This window comes from Harmonia axyridis, chromosome 1 (genome assembly GCF_914767665.1).
Source record: "Harmonia axyridis chromosome 1, icHarAxyr1.1, whole genome shotgun sequence".
NCBI classification, from domain to species: domain Eukaryota; kingdom Metazoa; phylum Arthropoda; class Insecta; order Coleoptera; family Coccinellidae; genus Harmonia; species Harmonia axyridis.
The window spans coordinates 21,874,077-21,894,579 of record NC_059501.1 but is presented as its reverse complement, the minus strand read 5'-3'; the positions used below and the strand labels follow the sequence as shown (position 1 = coordinate 21,894,579).

At 35.7% G+C, this 20,503-nt stretch overlaps 2 protein-coding genes across 4 annotated transcripts in view; both read left to right on the top strand.

Moving 5' to 3' along the window:
* LOC123670981 (S phase cyclin A-associated protein in the endoplasmic reticulum) overlaps nt 1-20,503 on the top strand; it is a 113,447-nt gene that overhangs the window by 63,177 nt on the left and 29,767 nt on the right. The window lies entirely within an intron of this gene.
* LOC123670983 (zinc finger protein 513-like) lies at nt 4,225-7,794 on the top strand. 2 transcript variants are annotated; one of them, XR_006746027.1, is made up of 2 exons: nt 4,225-4,329; nt 6,995-7,794. XR_006746027.1 is itself a non-coding variant. In XM_045604600.1 (2 exons), the coding sequence occupies exon 2, from the start codon at nt 4,634-4,636 to the stop codon at nt 5,441-5,443; it is 810 nt and encodes a 269-aa protein (XP_045460556.1). In that variant the 5' UTR covers nt 4,225-4,329; nt 4,611-4,633; the 3' UTR covers nt 5,444-5,589. The 2 variants fall into 2 exon arrangements, 1 of the variants encoding a protein (XP_045460556.1); XM_045604600.1 differs by lacking the exon at nt 6,995-7,794 and adding an exon at nt 4,611-5,589.

Here is a 20,503-nt window from a genome sequence, read left to right as displayed (position 1 = left end):
GAGAAATAGATTATTTAAATTTACGTATTTTAGCGCGGAACGTCTTTGGTCTCCGACTCGTATGTGACGTCACGCCACTTGCCTGTGATCGCTACACCATAAATTACGTTTAAATACTTAGCCGCACCAAGGCTCTCGCGCCGTTTGTACTTGTACAGTGTAGTTTCAACTCGAGTTTTGTTTTTATGTCACCATAATGGAAGAAGGCTTCGTGAAAGGACAAAGTGACAATTTGCCTAAAATAGATATATTCGCAGTGATGGAGTTTTTTTCTTCAAATCCATCTTATGTTAGTGCTGAAATAAAAGGAGTTAAACTTTTCAAGTAAGTATCATATCTACTTTTGAGTTTGCTTCATCATGGTTCAACTTATAACGATGATTTATTTAAAAAACGTTTCATATACAGTTTGTAGTTGAGTACTGGTTGTTGAAGTCTACCAATGGCAAAACATATTTATGTGAGGAGTAAAAGTAAAAAGAAAAAAGTAATTTATATGTATGTATACTATAGTAAGTTATTTCAGCCATCGTGTAACGAACAAAACACGACACGAACGGCACAAGTGATTGTACACCAATGAATTCGTAAGCACTCTGCGAATACCAGTCGTCTAGTGTGTGACGTCACGCCACTTACACGTACTATGAAATTATTCTTCCAAGCGCAACTTCAGAGTCCCATAACTTTTTCATTTCTAGAGATATTTCAATGATTCTTCCACATTTTTGTTTCATTTTACTTAAATTTTTAGAATTAATCCTTAACAAAAAAATGAAAACTAGTCCATTGAAGAGTCCCCGGTCCGATGCACAAATGGCGGTGCTAGTATTGAATCCATATGATTATTACTTAGCACCAACCTTCAAACGATACGTGTCAAAATTTGACAGCAGTCCGACCATTAGTTTGTGTGATATTGCGTTGTGAGTGTAGCTACTTTTGTTATTTGAAAAAAGATGAAAAAAAAAAACGAATTTCGTGTGATGATGAAATATTGCTTTTTGAAGGGAAAAAATACAGTTGAAGCAAAATCTTGGCTTGATGAAAAGTTTCCGAGGTCTGCACCAGGAAAATCAACTATCATTGATTGGTATGCTAATCTTATAAATGTGGTGGAATGAGCACGGCGAACGCAGTGGACGCCCAAAAGAGACAGTCACCGACGAATAAATCAAAAAAGTTCACAAAATAATTTTGAATGACCGTAATGTTGATCGAGATAGCAGACATTGTGAAAGTATCATCTGAACGTGTACATCATATCATTCACGAATGTACATGAGAGAGCTGTGTGCAAAATGGGTGCCGCGCGAGCTCACAATCGATCCAAAGCAACAACGTGTTAATGATTCTGAGCAGTGTTTGAAGCTGTTTAAGTGCAAAAAACCCAAATTGTTGCGTCGATATGTGACAATGGATGAAACATGGCTCCATCATTTCACTCCGGAGTCCAATCGACAGTCAGCTGAATGGACTGCACACGATGAATCGAATCCAAAGCTAGGAAAAACCCAGCAGTCAGCTGGCAAGGTAATGGCTACCTCCTAAAGGGCCAGACCATCAACAGCGACTATTGTATAGCGTTATTGGATCGTTTAAAGGATGAAATCGTTGAGAAACGGTGCTGTTTCATCAAGACAATGCGCCGTGTCACAAATCAATGAAAACAATGTAAAAATTGCATGAATAAGGCTTCGAATTGCTTTTGCATCCACTGTATTCGCCAGATTTGGCCCCCAGTGACTTTTTCCTGTACTCAGACTTCAAAAGAATGCTCGCTGGAAAGAAATTTAGCGCCAAGGAAGAAGAAATCGCCTAAACTGAGGCCTATTTTGAAGCGAAAGACAAATCGTACTACAAAAATGGTATCGAAATATCTATAATCTCTATATCGCCCTCGAAGGCAACTATGTTGAATAATACAATCGAATTTTGCCAAAAAAATGTGTATTACTATGGTAGACAGGGGACTTTTCAATTGTCCTCGCTCTGATGCTACCGATTCCTTGTCAGTGCTTTTCTAATTTTTTTCTATTATTCGGTTGTGTGAAAAAATTCACCAGAGAGACGTCATCTCGTCAAAATCAACAAGGCTAGTGTGCCTGCTTATTTCGCTGTGATCCTCGGAGCGGCACGAATGGAATTAATTCAGCTGTTGCTATCATCGGGGATTACGTTGATTAAAAAATAATAAAAAGGGCATTTCGACTATGCTTCATTGGATTAGAACTGCCCCGTTTGATTTTTGGGGTGACTTTTGTCGAAACATCGCTGTACTATGGAAGAAAGTTGTTGTGGGAGTTATAGTTCTCCTAATTTTTGTTAATCTATTAGACCAATTGCAAAGTCCCCAGTCTGATGCACAGATGGCGGTGCTAGTATTGAATCCATATGATTTTTAATTATTACCAACCTTCAAACGATACTTGTCAAAATTTGACAGCAGTCCGACCATTAGTTTGTAAGATATTGCGTTGTGAGTGTAGCTACTTTTGTTATTTAAAAAAAATGAAAAAAAGAATTCCGTGTGCTGATAAAATTTCGCTTTTTGAAGGGGACAATACAGTTGAAGCAAAATCTTGGCTTGATAAAGAGCTTCCGGGTCTGCACCAAGAAAATCAACCATCATTGATTGGTATGCTGAGTTTAAACGCGGTGAAATGAGCACCGAAGACGGCGAACGCAGTGGACGTCCAAAAGAGGCTGTCACCGATGAAAAAATCAATAAAGTTCACAAAATAATTTTGAATGACCGTAAAGTGAAGTTGATCGAGATAGCAGACATTGTGAAGATATCATCTCAACGTGTACATATTATAATTCAGGAATATTTGCACATGAGAAAGCTGTGTGCAAAATGGGTGCCGCGCGAGCTCACAATCCATCAAAAGCAACAACGTGTTGATGATTCTGAGCAGTGTTTGAAGCTGTTTAAGTGCAATAAACCTCAATTTTTGCGTCGATATGTGACAATGGATGAAACATGGCTCCATCATTTCACTCCGGAGTCCAATCGACAGCCAGCTGAGTGAACTGCACACGATGAACCGAATCCAAAGCTAGGAAAAACATAACAGTCAGCTGGCAAGGTTATGGCAATAGTATTTTGGGATGCTCAAGGAACTAAAGTTATCGCTACACATACATATATGCGTTGGCCCCTGTCCATAAATTTTCAAGAGTTGATATATTATTTCCCTTCTCTGTGAGGGACGGCCCTTATTATTTCTTTTTCATTATTTCTGTAGTTAATCTAGTGCTCAATCAAATATTTTTTTCTGAAAATACAAAATGGGGCCTGAGACAATTCACCTCAAATTTTCAGTAAATCATTGTGCATGAAAAATAGTTTTCACTAGTTAATTATGTTTTGAAAAAACGGAATAAATTCAATTCAAATCCACCAGCCGATCCTGCCATTCATTGTTGAATAAATCGTAAAATCAGATTCTTGAGAAATTTACAGAAAATATTTTATATGAGAAAATGCAACAAAAAAAAAAAAATTTCTGCGAATTCCGACTGCCCTTCACCTCTTAGGAAATGTGAAATAATAATTTGAGTGTCAAATTGAAATTCGTACAGTGAAAAAGATTATATCCGTATTCACGTTTAATAATTATCAGAGGTCCTAACTTCACAAAGGCTAAATCATAAAACTGAGAAAAACATTGACCTTTTCTAATTACGAAATAATTTTCATAAATAAATCGCACTCTAAACAATTTTTGAGCATCAATTGATTATTTCGAAATGAATTAAAATATGTTACGCCACTGCTATAGACGCCGGTCAGACAAGGAGCTACAAATGTTGGCATCAAAACAAATGCTTCAGTTACAAGGCGATTTCCATTCCTCTTATTAATGTTCCAAGACCTGAACTTACTAGCTAGCTACAGTTTTGTTCAAAAGACAACCAGTTCATTTTCTGACTGTTGGAGAATTGTATAATTACTCACAATTCTCCAATATGTATTTTGGATTGCCTACCCAAATACCTTCACTTTTATTATTTGGCTTTGTTTGTATAATTATTTAATTTTATCTTATTCGTCTGATACTATCACTTGGCTATATTTATTACAATCATTTAGATACTATTATATTATTTTCTATAATAATATCTGATTTTCTATATTAATATGCAAGAATTGAGAATGAAGCGAGTTTCTATGGGCGAATTTAACCTAGTTTAATGTTTTTGTATATTCCCTGCTGTATTCAACCTGTATTGGCTGTATTCAACGTAGTATTTAACTTGTATTCAACGAAAATATTCTTCCAATATATTTTTCTACCTCTCAGAAAATAAACCTGTTACCGAGTAAGTAGTATTATATTTATATTTACTGTTACCCTTTGAAATAATTCAAGTAGAAATTATTCACATACATATAAAGTACGTTGAATAGTCCAAGATAGAGACTATTTCATTTTTACAACTTACTTGGAGTTGAAGTCTAGACAAATAGCTCTGCTCAAGTTTTGAGGAAAGGATAAGAATTTCCCCATCACTGACCACAAACTACTTCTACCACCGGGAGTTTATACGCTGTGCTATTATTTTGATTTATAGCCATATTTTTATTTCAATTTTTTTTACAGTTTTGAATTTAGATATTGGAATAATGGCTTACGAACACGAAAATCTAGAAGAAGAAATGAAGGTGAAAGTGGAAAATTTAGAAATCACTGAGGAGTTTATTGAACCAAACGGAAATATTATTGCCAGAGAAACTGGGAGAACATCTTACGAGGCCAATATTGTGAAACTTGAGAGTGATACTGGAAAGAAAGACAAAAATGCAGCAAAGGAAATATTTGAGTGTTCTTTATGTGATTTTCCGACAATCTGGATAGGCAGTTTCAGAAGACATCTGAAAGTTGTGCATTTGAACGAAAGGGATGTCAAATGCTGCCTTTGCGACTATGTATCGAGTGATAGTATTACCGTTCAAAAACATATAAGTAGTGTACATTTAAAATTGCAAAAATTCAAATGCCATCTTTGTGAGTATTCAGCGAGGCGAAACACGCATTTGACACGTCACATTAAATGTGTACATTTGAATTTGAAGCAATTTAAATGTGAAGAATGTGCTTATGCCTCAAATGAGAGTAATTCGTTGAAATATCATATACAGAGAGTACATTCAGATATGGGAATAAATCCAAAACGTGAAAACTACAAATGTATTGTATGTGAAATGACTACAACTTCAAAACAGAATTTGAACAATCATATCGAAAGTGTTCATTTGAAGATTGAAGACTATCAATGTGAATTGTGTGAATATAAGGCGAGTAGAAAAAATCATATAAAAAGTCATATGAAAAATATTCATTCGACTAAAAAGTGCAAATTATGTGATTTTAGTACAACTGAGCAAAGGACTCTAAGAAGACACGTGAAATACGAACATACAGAAAAACTGTAGAAAAACATCTATCAATCTTGAAGAGATGTTTGAATCAATTTGTTTATATTCAACTATGTAGAATTATACATTTGTATATATGTAAATATTTGGTATTTTATTTATTTTTTTTTTAATATAAATGAGAATGAGATTGAATTCATGTATTTTTTCAAGCAATACAAATATTGAATTGATATTGTTTTCATAATTTCCTAAATCGATACCTCCAATTTGTGTTTTACTATTTATTTGATTAAATGAATTAAACTAGTTGGTGTAACTAATAGATATACTTGGTCGATAGATCAGATGTCATATTTCCAAATGTTGGAACAAATTAATTTTCGTTCATGTATTCACCTAAGATACAAATTTAAATTTGAAATAAAGTAACTTCTCCAATATGCCACTACTGACATGTAATAAAAAGCTCTGTTTCCATTTAATGATAGACGATTTTGTGCCCAGTAGATATTTTGGTTTCATAAAACTCAATAACAATCACCTGTAATCGTTGAAGAGATAGGGGAGAAACTTTCTAATAATAAGGAAGTTTATTTTGTTATACTGTAATTATTATGTAAAAGCTTTTAAATATTTGTTTATTTCCAATGTTGTTTCTTCATTCCGAGGGATGAAGGAAAACTCTTAACGAAATATTAAATGGTCTTATCTCGCTTGAAGCATTTAGAAGTTTACCTATGCTTCTCAGAAATAAACAGTAGGGTGTAAATGTATGGAACTAATTCTTTTTTTTTTCAATTTCTGGTATTCCTGCGAAATAGATTACTTCATTAGTATAGCATGACGTCATTTGAAGGTCTTTTAAGTATCTATTCAATGAATCAAATAATTGTAAGATCTAATTATAAAGGGTGAATTCAAAGATGTTCATTTAATTTAAACTCATAGTTTTTCATTATGTTAATGTTCTTTTTTATGGTTATTAAAATTGCAATAAATACCCAAACCCATGACCTTCAGCGACAATAAACTGAAAAACAATAATTGCTCGTGTGTCTAACGTAAACAAAAATTATTTCCCTGATGTTGGTCTTCGTTGTGACTTCAGCATGAATGATCATGCGCAATGAGCTCGATATATCCAGCCAGTCAAGCAAGAAGAAGAGAATAAAGGTCACGCTCCTTCCGAGACATAAGAACCAACAAACTTGAAATTTTCAGACTGAATAGGAACCTCGAATACCGCTTTTCCAGCTTCGTCTGTATACTTATATGTGTGTATATTTATTTTCTTCACATTATATTTCATTATTATTAGTTTGCGACCACGCAATTGCCTACGTTCGATAGTTTGCCTTTATTATGACTTCATCTTGCTGGTTATGCGCAATGAGTTCGATATGGCCAAGCTCAAGTCAGTCAAGCAAGAAGAAGAAAACACAAACCACGTTTTCTCCGGATCATAGACCTGAACTAACTAGCTAGCTACAGTTTTGTACAAGAGACAACCAGTTCATTTTCTGACGACAACTACCGAGATCTATACCCTGTGCTATTATTTTGATTTATAGCCATATTTTTGATTTTATATCTTTTTTTCTACAGTTTTGAATTTATATATTGGAATAATGGCTTACGAACACGAAAATCTAGAAGAAGAAATGAAGGTGAAAGTGGAAGATTTAGAAATCACTGAGGAGTTTATTGAACCGAACGGAAATATTATTGATAGAGAAACTGGCAGAACATATTACGAGGCCAATATTGTGAAACTTGAGAGTGATACTGGAAAAAAAGACAAAAATGCAGCAAAGGAAATATTTGAGTGTTCTTTATGTGAATTTTCAACAATCTGGATCGGCAATTTCAGGAGACATCTGAAAGTTGTGCATTTGAACAAAAGGGATATCAAATGCCACCTTTGCGACTATGTATCAAGTGAAAGTAATACTCTTCAACAACATATAAGTAGTGTACATTTCAAATTAAAAAAATTCAAATGCCATCTTTGTGAGTATTCAGCGAGTCGAAACACTCATTTGACACGTCACATTAAATGTGTACATTTGAATTTGAAGCAATTTAAATGTGAAGAATGTGCTTATGCCTCAAATGTGAGTAGTTCGTTGAAATATCATATACAGAGAGTACATTCAGATGCGGAAATAAATCCAAAACATGAAAACTACAAATGTAATGTATGTGAAATGACTACAAGTTCAAAACAAGATTTGAACAAACATATCAAAAGTGTTCATTTGAAGATTAAAGACTATCAATGTGAATTGTGTGAATATAAGGCGAGTAGAAAAAATCATATAAAAAGTCATATGAAAAATATTCATTCGACCAAAAAGTGCAAATTATGTGATTTTAGTACAACTGAGCAAAGGACTCTAACAAGACACGTGAAATACGAACATACAGAAAAACTGTAGAAAAACATCTATCAATCTTGAAGAGATGTTTGAATCAATTTGTTTATATTCAACTATGTAGAATTATACATTTGTATATATGTAAATATTTGGTATTTTATTTATTTTTTTTAATATAAATGAGAATGAGATTGAATTTATGTAGTTTTTCAAGCAATACAAATATTGAATTGATATTGTTTTCATAATTTCCTAAATCGATACCTGCAATTTGTGTTTTATTATTCATTTAATTGAATGAATTAAACTAGTTGGTGTAACTGATAGATATACATGGTCGATAGATCAGATGTCATATTTCCAAATGTTGGAACAAATTAATTTTCGTTTATGTATTCACCTAAGATGCAAATTTAAATTTGAAATAAAGTAACTCCTCCAATATGCCACTACTGACATGTAATAAAAAGCTCTGTTTACATTTGATGATAGACGATTTTGTGCCTAGTCGATATTTCGGTTTCATGAAAGTCAAAAACAATCTGACCAATTATCTACAATCGTTCAAGAGATAAGGGAGAAACTAATTAGGAAGTTTATTTTGTTATACTGTAATTGTTATGTAATAGCTTTGAAATAATATTTAAAATAATAATAATAAAATAATAATATTTGAATAATATTCAAAAGCTATTACATAACAATTACAGTATAACAAAATAAACATCCTAATTAGTTTCTCCCTTATCTCTTAAACGATTGCAGATAATTGGTCTGATTGTTTTCGACTTCAAATTTTCTTTCTACAGGGTGTGGCGTAATTAATGGATAATCGTTTACTGGCGAAGAGGGGAGGTCATGGCCGATCAGAAAATGTAAAGTTATGTTGAGTAAAAATGTCATAGTTTTCGAGATATCGGACAATTTCATTTTTTCTAAGAAGTGCACTTTTACTCACTAATTTCAATGCTGTGATCACAAATCTTGCTAACATAACAAGGTTAAATGAGTAAATAACTTGACACTAAGGTTCCAGTCAATTCCGAGGCTATACCATTGGTTCTAGGACCACTTTATATTTTTTATCCAAGCAGGTCGCTGGCCTCACTTGGAACCCTCCTCTTTTTTCAGGGCTTGGGACCGGCTATGCTCATGACGCTAGCGAATAGAACGTGAACTAAATGTTTCGACAAACGGAAAACGTCTATGAATCTCTCATCCGTTAAGTTAAATGCATCACTTCTATCTCGAAGAAATCTATTCTCCTCTCTTGTAAGAGTTAGACGAACATTTCTTGAGATTTCCTCGTCGATGATCAGAATCATTGAAAACATGATGAATATTTCTTTATACCTATACACACTATTAGTTGACTCCCCGAACTTATTTTGTAGTATGGGTAGGTTTTGTAACTGGAATAAGAATGAAGGTTTTAAATTATAATCCATTGAACGAGGTTCCATTTCGAATTTCTTCCAGTGCTCAAATGAGACTTTTTGTAATACTCAATATTTGCATTCAGGTGCTGTATTCAATTAGCTAATTCATTCTTAATGATAAACTAAACAGTTTAAAATGGTATGAAACCCTTTGTTAAGTAACTTCCAATGAGAGTCATAAATCAAAATATAATTTCTGACAATACTCAAGTTAAATACTGTGGATTATTCAAAGGACATTACAGCTAGAGTTCATAAAAGGGACTCTTATCTCATTGCTCTTATTAGTGATTATCTCAGGTACCTCATATGTCAAAACCTGCAGAATCCTACAGTAGCTTAAATATCTACTTATTTGCAACGTTGCCAATGTTCATTCGTGTAAAGTCGGTAAGCTCCGACAACGAAACTAAAAGCGTAAAGATAACGAAACGATAAAGAAAAAGACGCTTACAGAATACCGCATTCGCTTCGTAACGTTATCGCTTTCGTTTGCTATGATAACGAAAGTTACAGAATCCTACCCCTGGTCTTCATCATCCCAACTCCGCCTGGAAAACCATTGATGGAAACACAGGACCTTGGTCCTAACGTAAGGGGAAGAAGAAGAAGACACTAAGGTTAGGTTCACGTGCAAATCGACGATTTCAATGATCTGGTTCAATTTCTCTGGGCTGCGCTAGGAGGATGCGCGTGTCCGACAAATGGACAAAAAAAGTGTTATAGTATATCCAAAGTCACTTGAACTAGTCTATAAAAACGCTTGGCCAGAGATAATTGCAAAACAGTCATAAACCATAGGCGCACACTTTTCAAACCCTTGAGTTGAAAATAATATTTTTGCGTTTGTATGGTTACCCAGATGTCGATTCTTTCAGAAAACTTGTGACGTGAGTAGCTTTCGCTGTTACATCAAAAATGATACTATGTCATTCTACGGTGTTATAATTTGATTATTCTTTATTCTCGACCTGTAATATACTAGCAACAGCAAAGAACGTTATCAACGATGATGAACTGATCGTTGCATAGAATAATAAGAGCACGATGTTTGAGATTAATTCGGAAATGTTCTGTCTGAAGATAAGACAAACTAGGGTAGAATAGGTGCATGACCTTGAGGTCCTTTAGTGACATCAAGTCACTCAAAAAGTTTTTTGGAAAAAACCTATATTTTTTATTCATTCAGTAAATTTTACGTAGGTATAAAGAGAGAGAGGTCTCAAGCAAATCCTATACTCAAAGAGTTTTCGAGGAAAAACTTGAACTAAGGAAAACTGCAATTTCTCATTGAATAGTGTAGTCTATGACTTCCAGAAAACATAAAAAGAAACTAAAAAGTCGAAATTTCATGAATTGTAATAAATTATTCTTTAAGATGGTTGAAAATCCATAAACCAATAAAATTGTCAATTACGAATAATTAATGACATTTCATGAAATGTCAAATTTAGTTATCCAAATTTCGATTTTAGTTTCTATGTTTTTCGTCATAGACTACTCCACTCAGTTAGAAATTGCAGTATTTCCTCAGTTCAAGTTTTTCCTTGATAACTCTTAAATTCTTCGTATTCAGAATCAGAATAAATATTCAAAGATATATGTAACCTATTATTAAAACTGTCCTGACTGATGGCAGGAAATGGTGAAATATTTCTATTTTATATAAAATACTTGATTGATCTGGCTACGTAGCTGCTAATTTGACGTACTAAGAGCCTCAACATCATATGCCTATTCTACATGATTTCTCAAACCAGTAATAACATTGCTAAAATCAGAAAATGTAATGAAAATTTTGTTGGTTAATCTCATTTCAATCAAGTGCTTCCTTCAGTGGTATGAAGATATTTAGGATGCGAAATCATTTTTTTCAGAACCCGTCATATATCAATTCTGACTTTGAAACTAAACGGAGGAATAGATTTGATTGCGAAATATTCATCTTTTTTTTACATGAGCCATAGAATTGTGCCGAACATTATAGTCGAAATCATTAAAAGCATCAGTCACACAACGAACTGAAACTACGTAAAAATGCATTTCAATAATACCCTTATGGACCACACTGGTCTATGCGAATTATTAAAAAGTAATTAAGAAGTGATAGATGCAGCCAATGAGTGTAACCAAAAACGCTCTCAAAGTGGAAAGGGGAATACGAGGGGAAATATTCAGCCAATAAGATCAATCAATTCGGGACATTCTTGTTTCCAAGACGATTTGCGAAATACCGGGGTTTATTTGATAGTATTGATAGCAATATTTTCTGAAAACTTGGACAACCCTTGTATAATTGAGATATTCAGGCTTCTTCCAAGTGACTTTGGATATACTATACTACTGTATGGTTTCTATACTGTCGGTTAAAGTCTGACGGCTCTGGCATCTCTGCTCCCGAAATTCCTATATGGAAGTTCCATCCCCCTGATTTCATCTTCTCAATATCGTAGTCTGCATACTCGACCGGAAGAGGCCGGATCCAGTATGGCAGAACCGAGACCGAGAAGTCTCGGATATTGTGTGTGCAATTTGGGCGAGTGGAGAGCATGCACGGATGCGTTCACGCAACCGTTCTAATCGTCCCCCGTTATTAATGCCGTGTCAACACGTATTTCCCTGCATTGTCCCCTTTTTCATTTCCTCCGCCGCGATTTATTCGAAATCAGTATCGTTTTCCCCGCTGCAAATAGTCGGGCGATGATTTTTAGACGGGGAAACGGGAAGAATCGAACTGCAGTCGACTGAAAAATTAATCTGTTGAAGTCGCATGCGTTTTTCCCCCGGAGAAAAGTCTCGAATATACAGGGTGGTCCAGATTTTTAGTTCAATAACTCTGGCGTCGAATAGGACAGCTAGGGATTCACGGCTTGGCTTGATATTCAAGCCACTTGGCTTCACCTTGATTTGAAATCAACTCAAGTCAAGTAGAAGTTTTTCAAGTCAAGTACTTAATAAATAAATACTTGACTTGACATTGAAAAGTTACTACTTGACTTGAGTTGTTTTCAAGTCAAGCTCCAGCCAAGTAGCTTGAATATCAAGCAAATCCGAAACCCCTTAGAACAGCTTTATTCATGAAAAAAGTTCAAATAAACATACAAAGTGTTTCTAAATCCTTGCGAGGAAATTCAGGAGGTGAATGCTCCTATGAAATTAAGATGGGTCTTTCCTAAGAAAAATTTCCTCAGCGCACCTCTTTCCGAGATATTCACCCTTGAAAGGTGGTGACTAAAATTCAGTCTTCATTTTTTTATAAAATTCCAATTAAGCTAGAAACTGGAAATTCTGTACTTTTCCTGCACTCACATATGACTAATCAAGGGTGTTTTTACAATATTCTTGTCACATTATACGAGGGTGAAATTAGCAATCTTTACTTTATTTCATATCAAAACTTTTTTGGAGATGAAGTTTCATGCAATGAAATTATTCGAATCGCTGCCGAATCGCAACAAAATCGACTCGTTTTTGAAGCTGTTGGGGACTAGTGACTCACGACAACATCAAGCAAAAACGGTCGTAGTCGAAACGGTGGTTAAGATAGGATTGACGTCCAGGAAGGTTTTGTTATGTATTTGGTGGGATTGGCAGGAAATTAACTATTATGAGCTGCTCCCCTATGGCACAACTGTTAACTCGAAAATGCACTGTCAACAATTGTACCGTCTAAAGGAAACATTCGATCAGAAGCGGCCAACCTTGGCCAATAGGAGAGAAATTGTCTTTCATCAACATCTTGACAACGACAGGTCACACACATATATAGTGCCTCGCCAGAAGCTTCGGGAGCTAGGTTGGGAGGTTCTTATGCATCCACCTCATAGTCCGGAACTGGCTCCAAGTGATTACCATCTGTTCCTGTCTATGGCGAACAATTTTTCTGGTGAAAAATTTGCATCAACAGAAGCTTGTAAAATCGACTGTCCAAATCTTTTGCCAATAAAGACGAGAACTATGAGAGAGACATAATGACATTACCTTCAAAATGACAAAAAGGTGTCGAACAAAACGACCTTATTCGGATAATTCTAACTGATATTCCCAGTCTTGTTTATCATGCAGAAATAATGTATTTCTTTTAACTACATCTTGTATACAGTTCTGTATTCTCTAACGGACCCAACATTGTATTCGGTGCTAAAAAGGAAGGACAAGCGCTCAAAAGATCCTGAGTTCACGGCAGTGTTTTCCTGAATTTTTCTTTCGAAGATCCGTTTTTATCGCATTTTCTTTATTTTCCATCTGAAGACTCTTAATTCAAGCATTCCGAGAATCCAAAACATTACCCCGACCATAAAAAAAAGCACATGTCACTCGCAAATATCTCCCATAGATATCGCACAGACGCGTCCGTCTGATTATGACATCGAATGGCACTCTTGTCATTGTAACAATCAACGAAATGCGTCAACGGGCCGGGGGACCACCTCTACGGAGAAGATTTCCACGTCACCGAAGGCCCCGAGATTGAATAGAATGTTTGCACAGAGGGTCCATAAACATCGGAGGAGGCTGAGAATCGACACGTGTTCCGAACAACCAGAGAAAATGCTAACAGCTATTCCATTGCCGAACACTTTGTAATGCACGACCTACTTAGCAGTGTCACATGCACCTGTCCAATCCCCCGCGTCTCACCCCGTTCGGTTTCACGCCCAGGGGTGGCTCCTGTGGGGCTGCCGCGGTCCATTTGTGAATATTTATGACGACGGCGCTTTTTCGTCCGAGATTTATTAAGTGTCAAGTTTTAGGCGATGATGACGGAGATTTTCCGATCGGTTTAGGTTCTTTGTCGAACGGCTGAAGGTTATTGCGAAAGGGAAAGATGCTTTTAGTCCGAGAGCTAGCAGCGGTTCGTCTGACTACTCAGCAATGCTAGGAAATTTGTTGATAATAATAAGTTTTTCTCCGATTGACAGCAAATATTGATTTGGAAGACACATATCAATCAGCAATGTGTTACTTCTCCTGCCTAGGCAGCAAAATACTTATTCTCAATGCGAATGAAACATTTGACATTTTCTGACGATCAATATTTTTTGCCAACTTCCTTATTTATAGAGGAGTAAGTACTTCTAAGTCGCTATCACTGTCTATAATTGAATATATCCGATATTTTTCCAAAAAACTGTCAGATATTTCAGATGTCATACTATAATTATCATGGACATATACATTTCCATAGCAACCAACAATTCCAACAATTGCGATTTCTATCAAATTCCGATTCGATTCATCACTACAAGAAAAATAGAAAGATTGTGGAAATTGTATTAATATGAAAATACAATATCCCACATGTATCTATAAACTATAAGCCGCGGCAGTAAAACAAATACCTATTTCCTTGAGCTAAGGCTTCTGACACTCACATGAAATTCTATTAAAAAAGCTGAGAGATGTTGGTGTAAGCGATATTGCGTACAATTCAATGGAGTACTATAATAAGAGGAAGAGAACACAATATGTTTTAAAAGATTGTGTTCGAGATTCGTCAACGATTTTGGCAGGAGTCCCCCAGGGACAGTACTAGGGCCATTGCTGTTTCTGATATACAGGTCAATAGTGAGTCAATAGGTCGTTACCACTTCTAAATTTTGGATTAAGAGAATGATTCGAATTTCGACGGAATCGACAGTATTCAACGCATTGGCTTAAATTATTGTCGTCTCTACAGGCTGATCCGAAAGTGGTGAAACACGATACCACCCTTTTTTACATAGGTGTACTTTGTTTCCTATTTATTCTAAAAAACTGTTATACATTTATGATTCAAAGTATTGTCCATCGCTGGCCAATACTTTCTCCCATCCTTCGGGCAGCGTACGAAAAAATTGGTCATCTTTTGGAGCGATCCTCGAATCGATCCAATTTTTTACTTCTTCATAAGACCGGAAGTGCTGGTCAGCCAGGCCGTATGCCATTGATCGAAACAAATGATAGTCCGAAGGAGCAATGTCTGGAGAATACGGTGGAAGGGGTAGGACTTCCCATTTAACGTTTTTAAGTATGTCTTGACCACTTTCGCAACATGGGGTCATGCCGTAAAATCACTTTATCATGTCTCTCGTTGTATTGCGCCGTTTGTCTTTCAATGCTTGGCTCAAATGCATTCATTGCGTTCGATAACGATCGCCTGTTATTGTTTCAGTCGGTTTCAACAACTCATAATACACTACGCCGAGCCGGTCCTACCAAATTCTGAGCATGAAATTTCAACCGTGAATATTCGGTTTGGCCGTAGACGTGGAAGCATGGCCGGGATATCCCCATCATTTTGTGCGCTTGGGATATTCGCAATGAACTCACAATGCGATGCAAAAATCCCTTGCAAGCAGCTGTTCACAAGCAAACAAACGGCACCCAATTTTCGTGTTTCTGAATCATTCCCATGACTTTCAGGCGTTTTGAAATGTCTTGTTGCGTCACTCCCAATGATCCTGTTGCATTTGATATGAATCTTGATCGATTAATGCCTCCAATTCTGCATATTCGAAAACCTTCTCTCTTCCACCGCCATGCTTGGCTTCGACTGGAAACATGAAACACTTTATATCTGAAGTTGTGTATCAAATTCACATGAATATTGTTAAAAAGAAGAAAAGTGTTGGATAATAGTTTATTGTCTGCATTTAAGGGTATTGAACTGTTTCCTTGAATTTTTCCAAACATTTCTGTAGTAGGATCCTACTAATTCATTATCGAGTGATACGTTAATGATCGGTTCCCCTTCGGTTCCCTCACTATAGTTACTATGGCGGGGGAAAAGGAAGGGGTATCGATAATTAACGTATCAATCGATCATAAATTTAGTGGAATGAGGGAAAAAGGATGGGTGACGATTATTACCGTATCAATCGATAATAATAAATAGTAGGATGCCATCACTGATTGGAAGAACCAATTAAAAGCCTCTAATCTTCCCCATGACCATCTCATCAATTTGTCTATTTATTCGTTGTAAATGCCCAAATTGAAATTAACCATTATTTTCATTTTTATCGATAATCGAAATGAGTTCATACGGTTTTCATTTGCCTCAACACTAATCGATAGATCACGTGGAATAAAATTTGTATTATATTTCCAAGCAGGTTAACTTCCTCTCGACAAACATCAACTCTGTCGAAACTCAGAAGTAACCCTGGGAATTAGTAAAAATAATCTTTCGTTTCGCTGAGAAACCGGAGGGTGTATCGAAATTTAATTGCATGGTTTAGATCTTTGCCTCTGTGTCAACAAAGATCTGATTTGTCTTGACGCGAAGAACAGCATAAAGAGCACGGTTTTCAATTAACGGTGTGATCCGAGTCAGAGTTGCTTGTGGAAAGTTGTTCGGGGGGGATTAGCTGTACCCCTCCCCCGCCCCTTGCCATTAAAATCCCTTTATTTTGGAGGAAAACCGATTTGATCTGTTGGTAACGTCGTTGTATTGATTGATGGAATACTTCGAGAAATGGTTATTGAATTGATGTGAATACGTCGAAAATAGTTGTAGTCAAGTTGAACAATATTGGAGGAAGAAAACGCAACAAACATAAAGATGAAAATCAGACGACATAATGAAACCTTGAACTTCAGCAAACAGCTAGAAGAAAACACGAAAAAGATGGGACAATTGACCAGTGGATGAAACGTAGATTCATCACTAACCTCTGAGTCCAAAAGAGCGTCAGCTGAGTGAAAAGCAGTTGGTGAAAGTCTTGACAAAAATAAAACCATCAATAGTGAACATAACAGAACGTTATTGCATCGATTGAGTGCAGAAATGAATAAACAAACGTCCTCAATAGGGATTCACGGGTTGACTTGATTTTCAAGCTACTCAGCTGGAGCTTGACTTGATTTCAAATCAAGCTCAAGTCAAGTAGTAGTTTTTCTATCTCAAGTCAAGTCGAGTATTTATTTATCAAGTACTTGAATTATATCAAGCTACTTGATTTTTAGCATTTTCATTGTGTAGTGTCACATAAATGATAAAATGGTGAAATGAGAAGGAACCTTGTAAAAAACACTTTTATTTATTGAACTTATTGTATAAAAGAATCGAAAATATCAACTTTTTTGAAATAGAAATATAAATGAAATCACTATAAAACTTAACAAAATAAAAAATGATGGAAAAATAAAGTTTTTTAATATTGATAAACCTCCAGGCTTTGTTTGATTTCATAATTTTCCATCCATGAATCAAGATACGTGAGGCATCTTATAGATTAGTCGCCTAATCTATTGCGGATTTTTGTAACTGTAAGAGCAGCTCTGGAAAATTATATTTCAACAGGAGCATCCTTTCATGTTGGCCAAGTTTGGAATGATATTTCTAAAATTACCAAAATCTACCAATAGATTTCATAGAAATGTGAGAAAACTACTAATAAAGTCACACTAGCGAATGCTTCAGTCTCTCGGCGCTCGAGGAATCCCCTTATTTAGTCTAAGCGCGCACGAGTTTGCAGAAATATATGCCGTGCGATGCGTGTATATCAAGCTCAAGTAATATCAAGTCAAGCGATAAATATATAAAATCAAGTCAAGCTCAAGTTTGTAATTTTTCACGAGCTTGATTGTCAAGTCAAGTAGTTAGTTAAAATGTCAAGCTACTTTGCGTGATGAATCCCTACGAATAACTAGATCGCAGTTTACTATTCTTGCTGTACTCACTACGACCTCGAATGATTTTAATTTAAAACTTACATAAAATCCAGATTTAGCAAATTATAAAAAACTGATAGTTGAACAAAAAAACTACTTCACTACGCCGAATCAATTCCGAAGAATAACAACTGGTATATCAATCTCAGTTAACATGAGAATAAATTGAAAATGAAAACTTCAATGGTTCAGATTTGTAAATGGAATCTATGATTATTATATAAGTAATGACAATTTAGATTTCATAAATGAAAATGGAAAATTTAATGAATGTAATATCAATTTGAAATTCGCAAAAATTGAAAATAAAATAATGAAATGACAGCAGTGTGAAATCGAACTTTGAAACTCACGAATTGAAAATAAACCAACGAACGCAATTTTTATAAAATAAAAATTGAACTGTAACAGCACACGCTTTGAGGCCGAGTTTTCTGTAAGCAAAACGTTATTTTCCGAAGAAGTCATTCGATATTCGAATTGAAACCGTTGCTGTAAGAAACAAATATCATTGGAGGACCAGAAAACCATATCATTACATCCCAGTCAAAGTTTGGATCCAACAATCCCTTCTAAAGGCCATAAGAGATAACCAATCAGCTCCGCACTCGTTGAAACAAACCAACTCACCGAAAGTTATCGTAGCGATTCTGTTCAATTCCTGGATCAAGTGGCCCTATCAGGCCGACTCACAGTTTCCACAGTCAATAAACCCTTTGAGTCGGATCCACTCTTAATTTCGAGAGAGTTAATTTATGTAAAGTCTTTTCTCGCCACTTAGAATATCTGACATCGGGGGCAGATCCCAAACAAACACACTCCACATCGGTTCCAGGTCCCAGGAGCTTCTCGAGTGGGCCAACGATTCGAGTGCCGCCTCTCGAGGAGTCGAATAAAAGCGGCGGATGGCTTACAGAAGGCCTTAGCCGGATCCGATGAAGCGAAACGGAGAAATGACGATTTCAGTACGGTTGGTCTCGATATGACCGGAAAAATTTCTAGGAAACTTGCGCTGCTTAGAACTTTTGCTGCTTTCATTCTGGTTTAATGCTCGCTTGCTTCGATTTTGGTTTATTGAGCATCATGAAATGTTTCGCTCATTTCGTCACAATGTTGGTTATTTTCCAGATGTCCAAAATACTGGTGTGTTCAGTGATTATATTTGAGGTAATTGTGGCAACTCGACTTGGCATGGGTTCCTTGTCTTCCTTGAGGTGTCGCTATAAAAAGAATTAACCAATCAACGCCATCATTTCAAAACTTCCATTTGTTGTTTCAAAAGTAGTTTATTGTTGATTTATCCTCAAAACGACATTGACAGGAAGTCGACTTGAGCGCCACCCTCAGAGTAATAAACATATATAGAGGGGGCATATGTCATTTTCAGTGTGCAAATTTTGTCCCCAACATGAACTATCAAATGTGACATGAAGCGCGTGGCAATGAAAACATATCAGTGATTCGATATTTCTCTCTATTCGCGAGTTTCTCCACAAAGAACGCACTTCTTATGTCCCATATTAAATCAACGTTTCATTTCAACTCGAAATATATTGGAATAAATACCTAAATATATCAGAAATTCAGAAAACAAACTTCAAGCGTGCCAAACGACGTGAAACAACCGATGATACTAGGAGAGCAGAAGTTGCAAATCAAGGATTTTAGCAGGTAGATAGGAAATAATAAATATTCTGTTTATTATATATTCGACAATTAGAAAAAAATATCGGATTCCAAATATTCAAATTTACATATTTAATCGGGTATCACTCAAATAAATATATTTCATTCATTATAATAAACATTCATAACGATATAGTAAAATTGTGGATTTGAAAATATATCACAATCCGACAACATAATGTAACCATGTTGGGGACATGTAAAAGTTACTTATACTTCCTCTATCTACGTTTATTACTCTATGGCGCCGTCATAAGGAACGATGAGAAAATCAAGTAAAAAGGGACCAATACCATTAAAATCCAAAGAGGGTGATCCCTTCGAAAGTCGCCACTGCAATCTTGAGGTTTTTCAAGAGTATGTAATCACACCAGTGTTTCAGACATCTTAGTAATTTTCGAATTTTGAGCAGAGGATGGTTTCAGACGATAAGGTTCGACTACTGGTGTCGTATCCGTCCTCAAAATCGCGGCCGACCGGCCCTAAACACGATATCTCTCGAACAGAAAGATTCGATTGAAATTGAATTTTTCATTTAGATTCATGCAATATTTCTTGATCTTCGCATCACCAGAATCAGGAAAAATTTATGGAGAATATCGAAAAATGAGAAAAGCACAAGTCAGAATCTTTTGAGTGCTTTTCATTCGTGCTCCCTTGGGGACCATATACATGATGTTTCGAAATCCAGTATCAAGATTTCAGGGGCGTACTTTCAGGTCAAAATAAGACTTTTTTTCCATAAACATTGTCCGCAAATACTTCATTACCGTACTACAGAGCGTTGAAGTTCCAAGAAGGTTTTTAGTCTTTTCTTCATAGCTCATGGTTTTGAGATATTAGGATCAAATTCAAATTGAAGTTTTGTAAGGTTTCTTATTTTTAGGTGATCTTCGAGGAAACTTGTAATTCTGATCAAAACCCAAATACGTAGAGTTGTTTTTTTCATTTTG

Excerpts from the sequence above, each read along its gene's own strand:
- LOC123670983 (XM_045604600.1), top strand. The coding sequence starts at position 4,634 with ATGGCTTACGAACACGAAAATCTAGAAGAAGAAATGAAGGTGAAAGTG.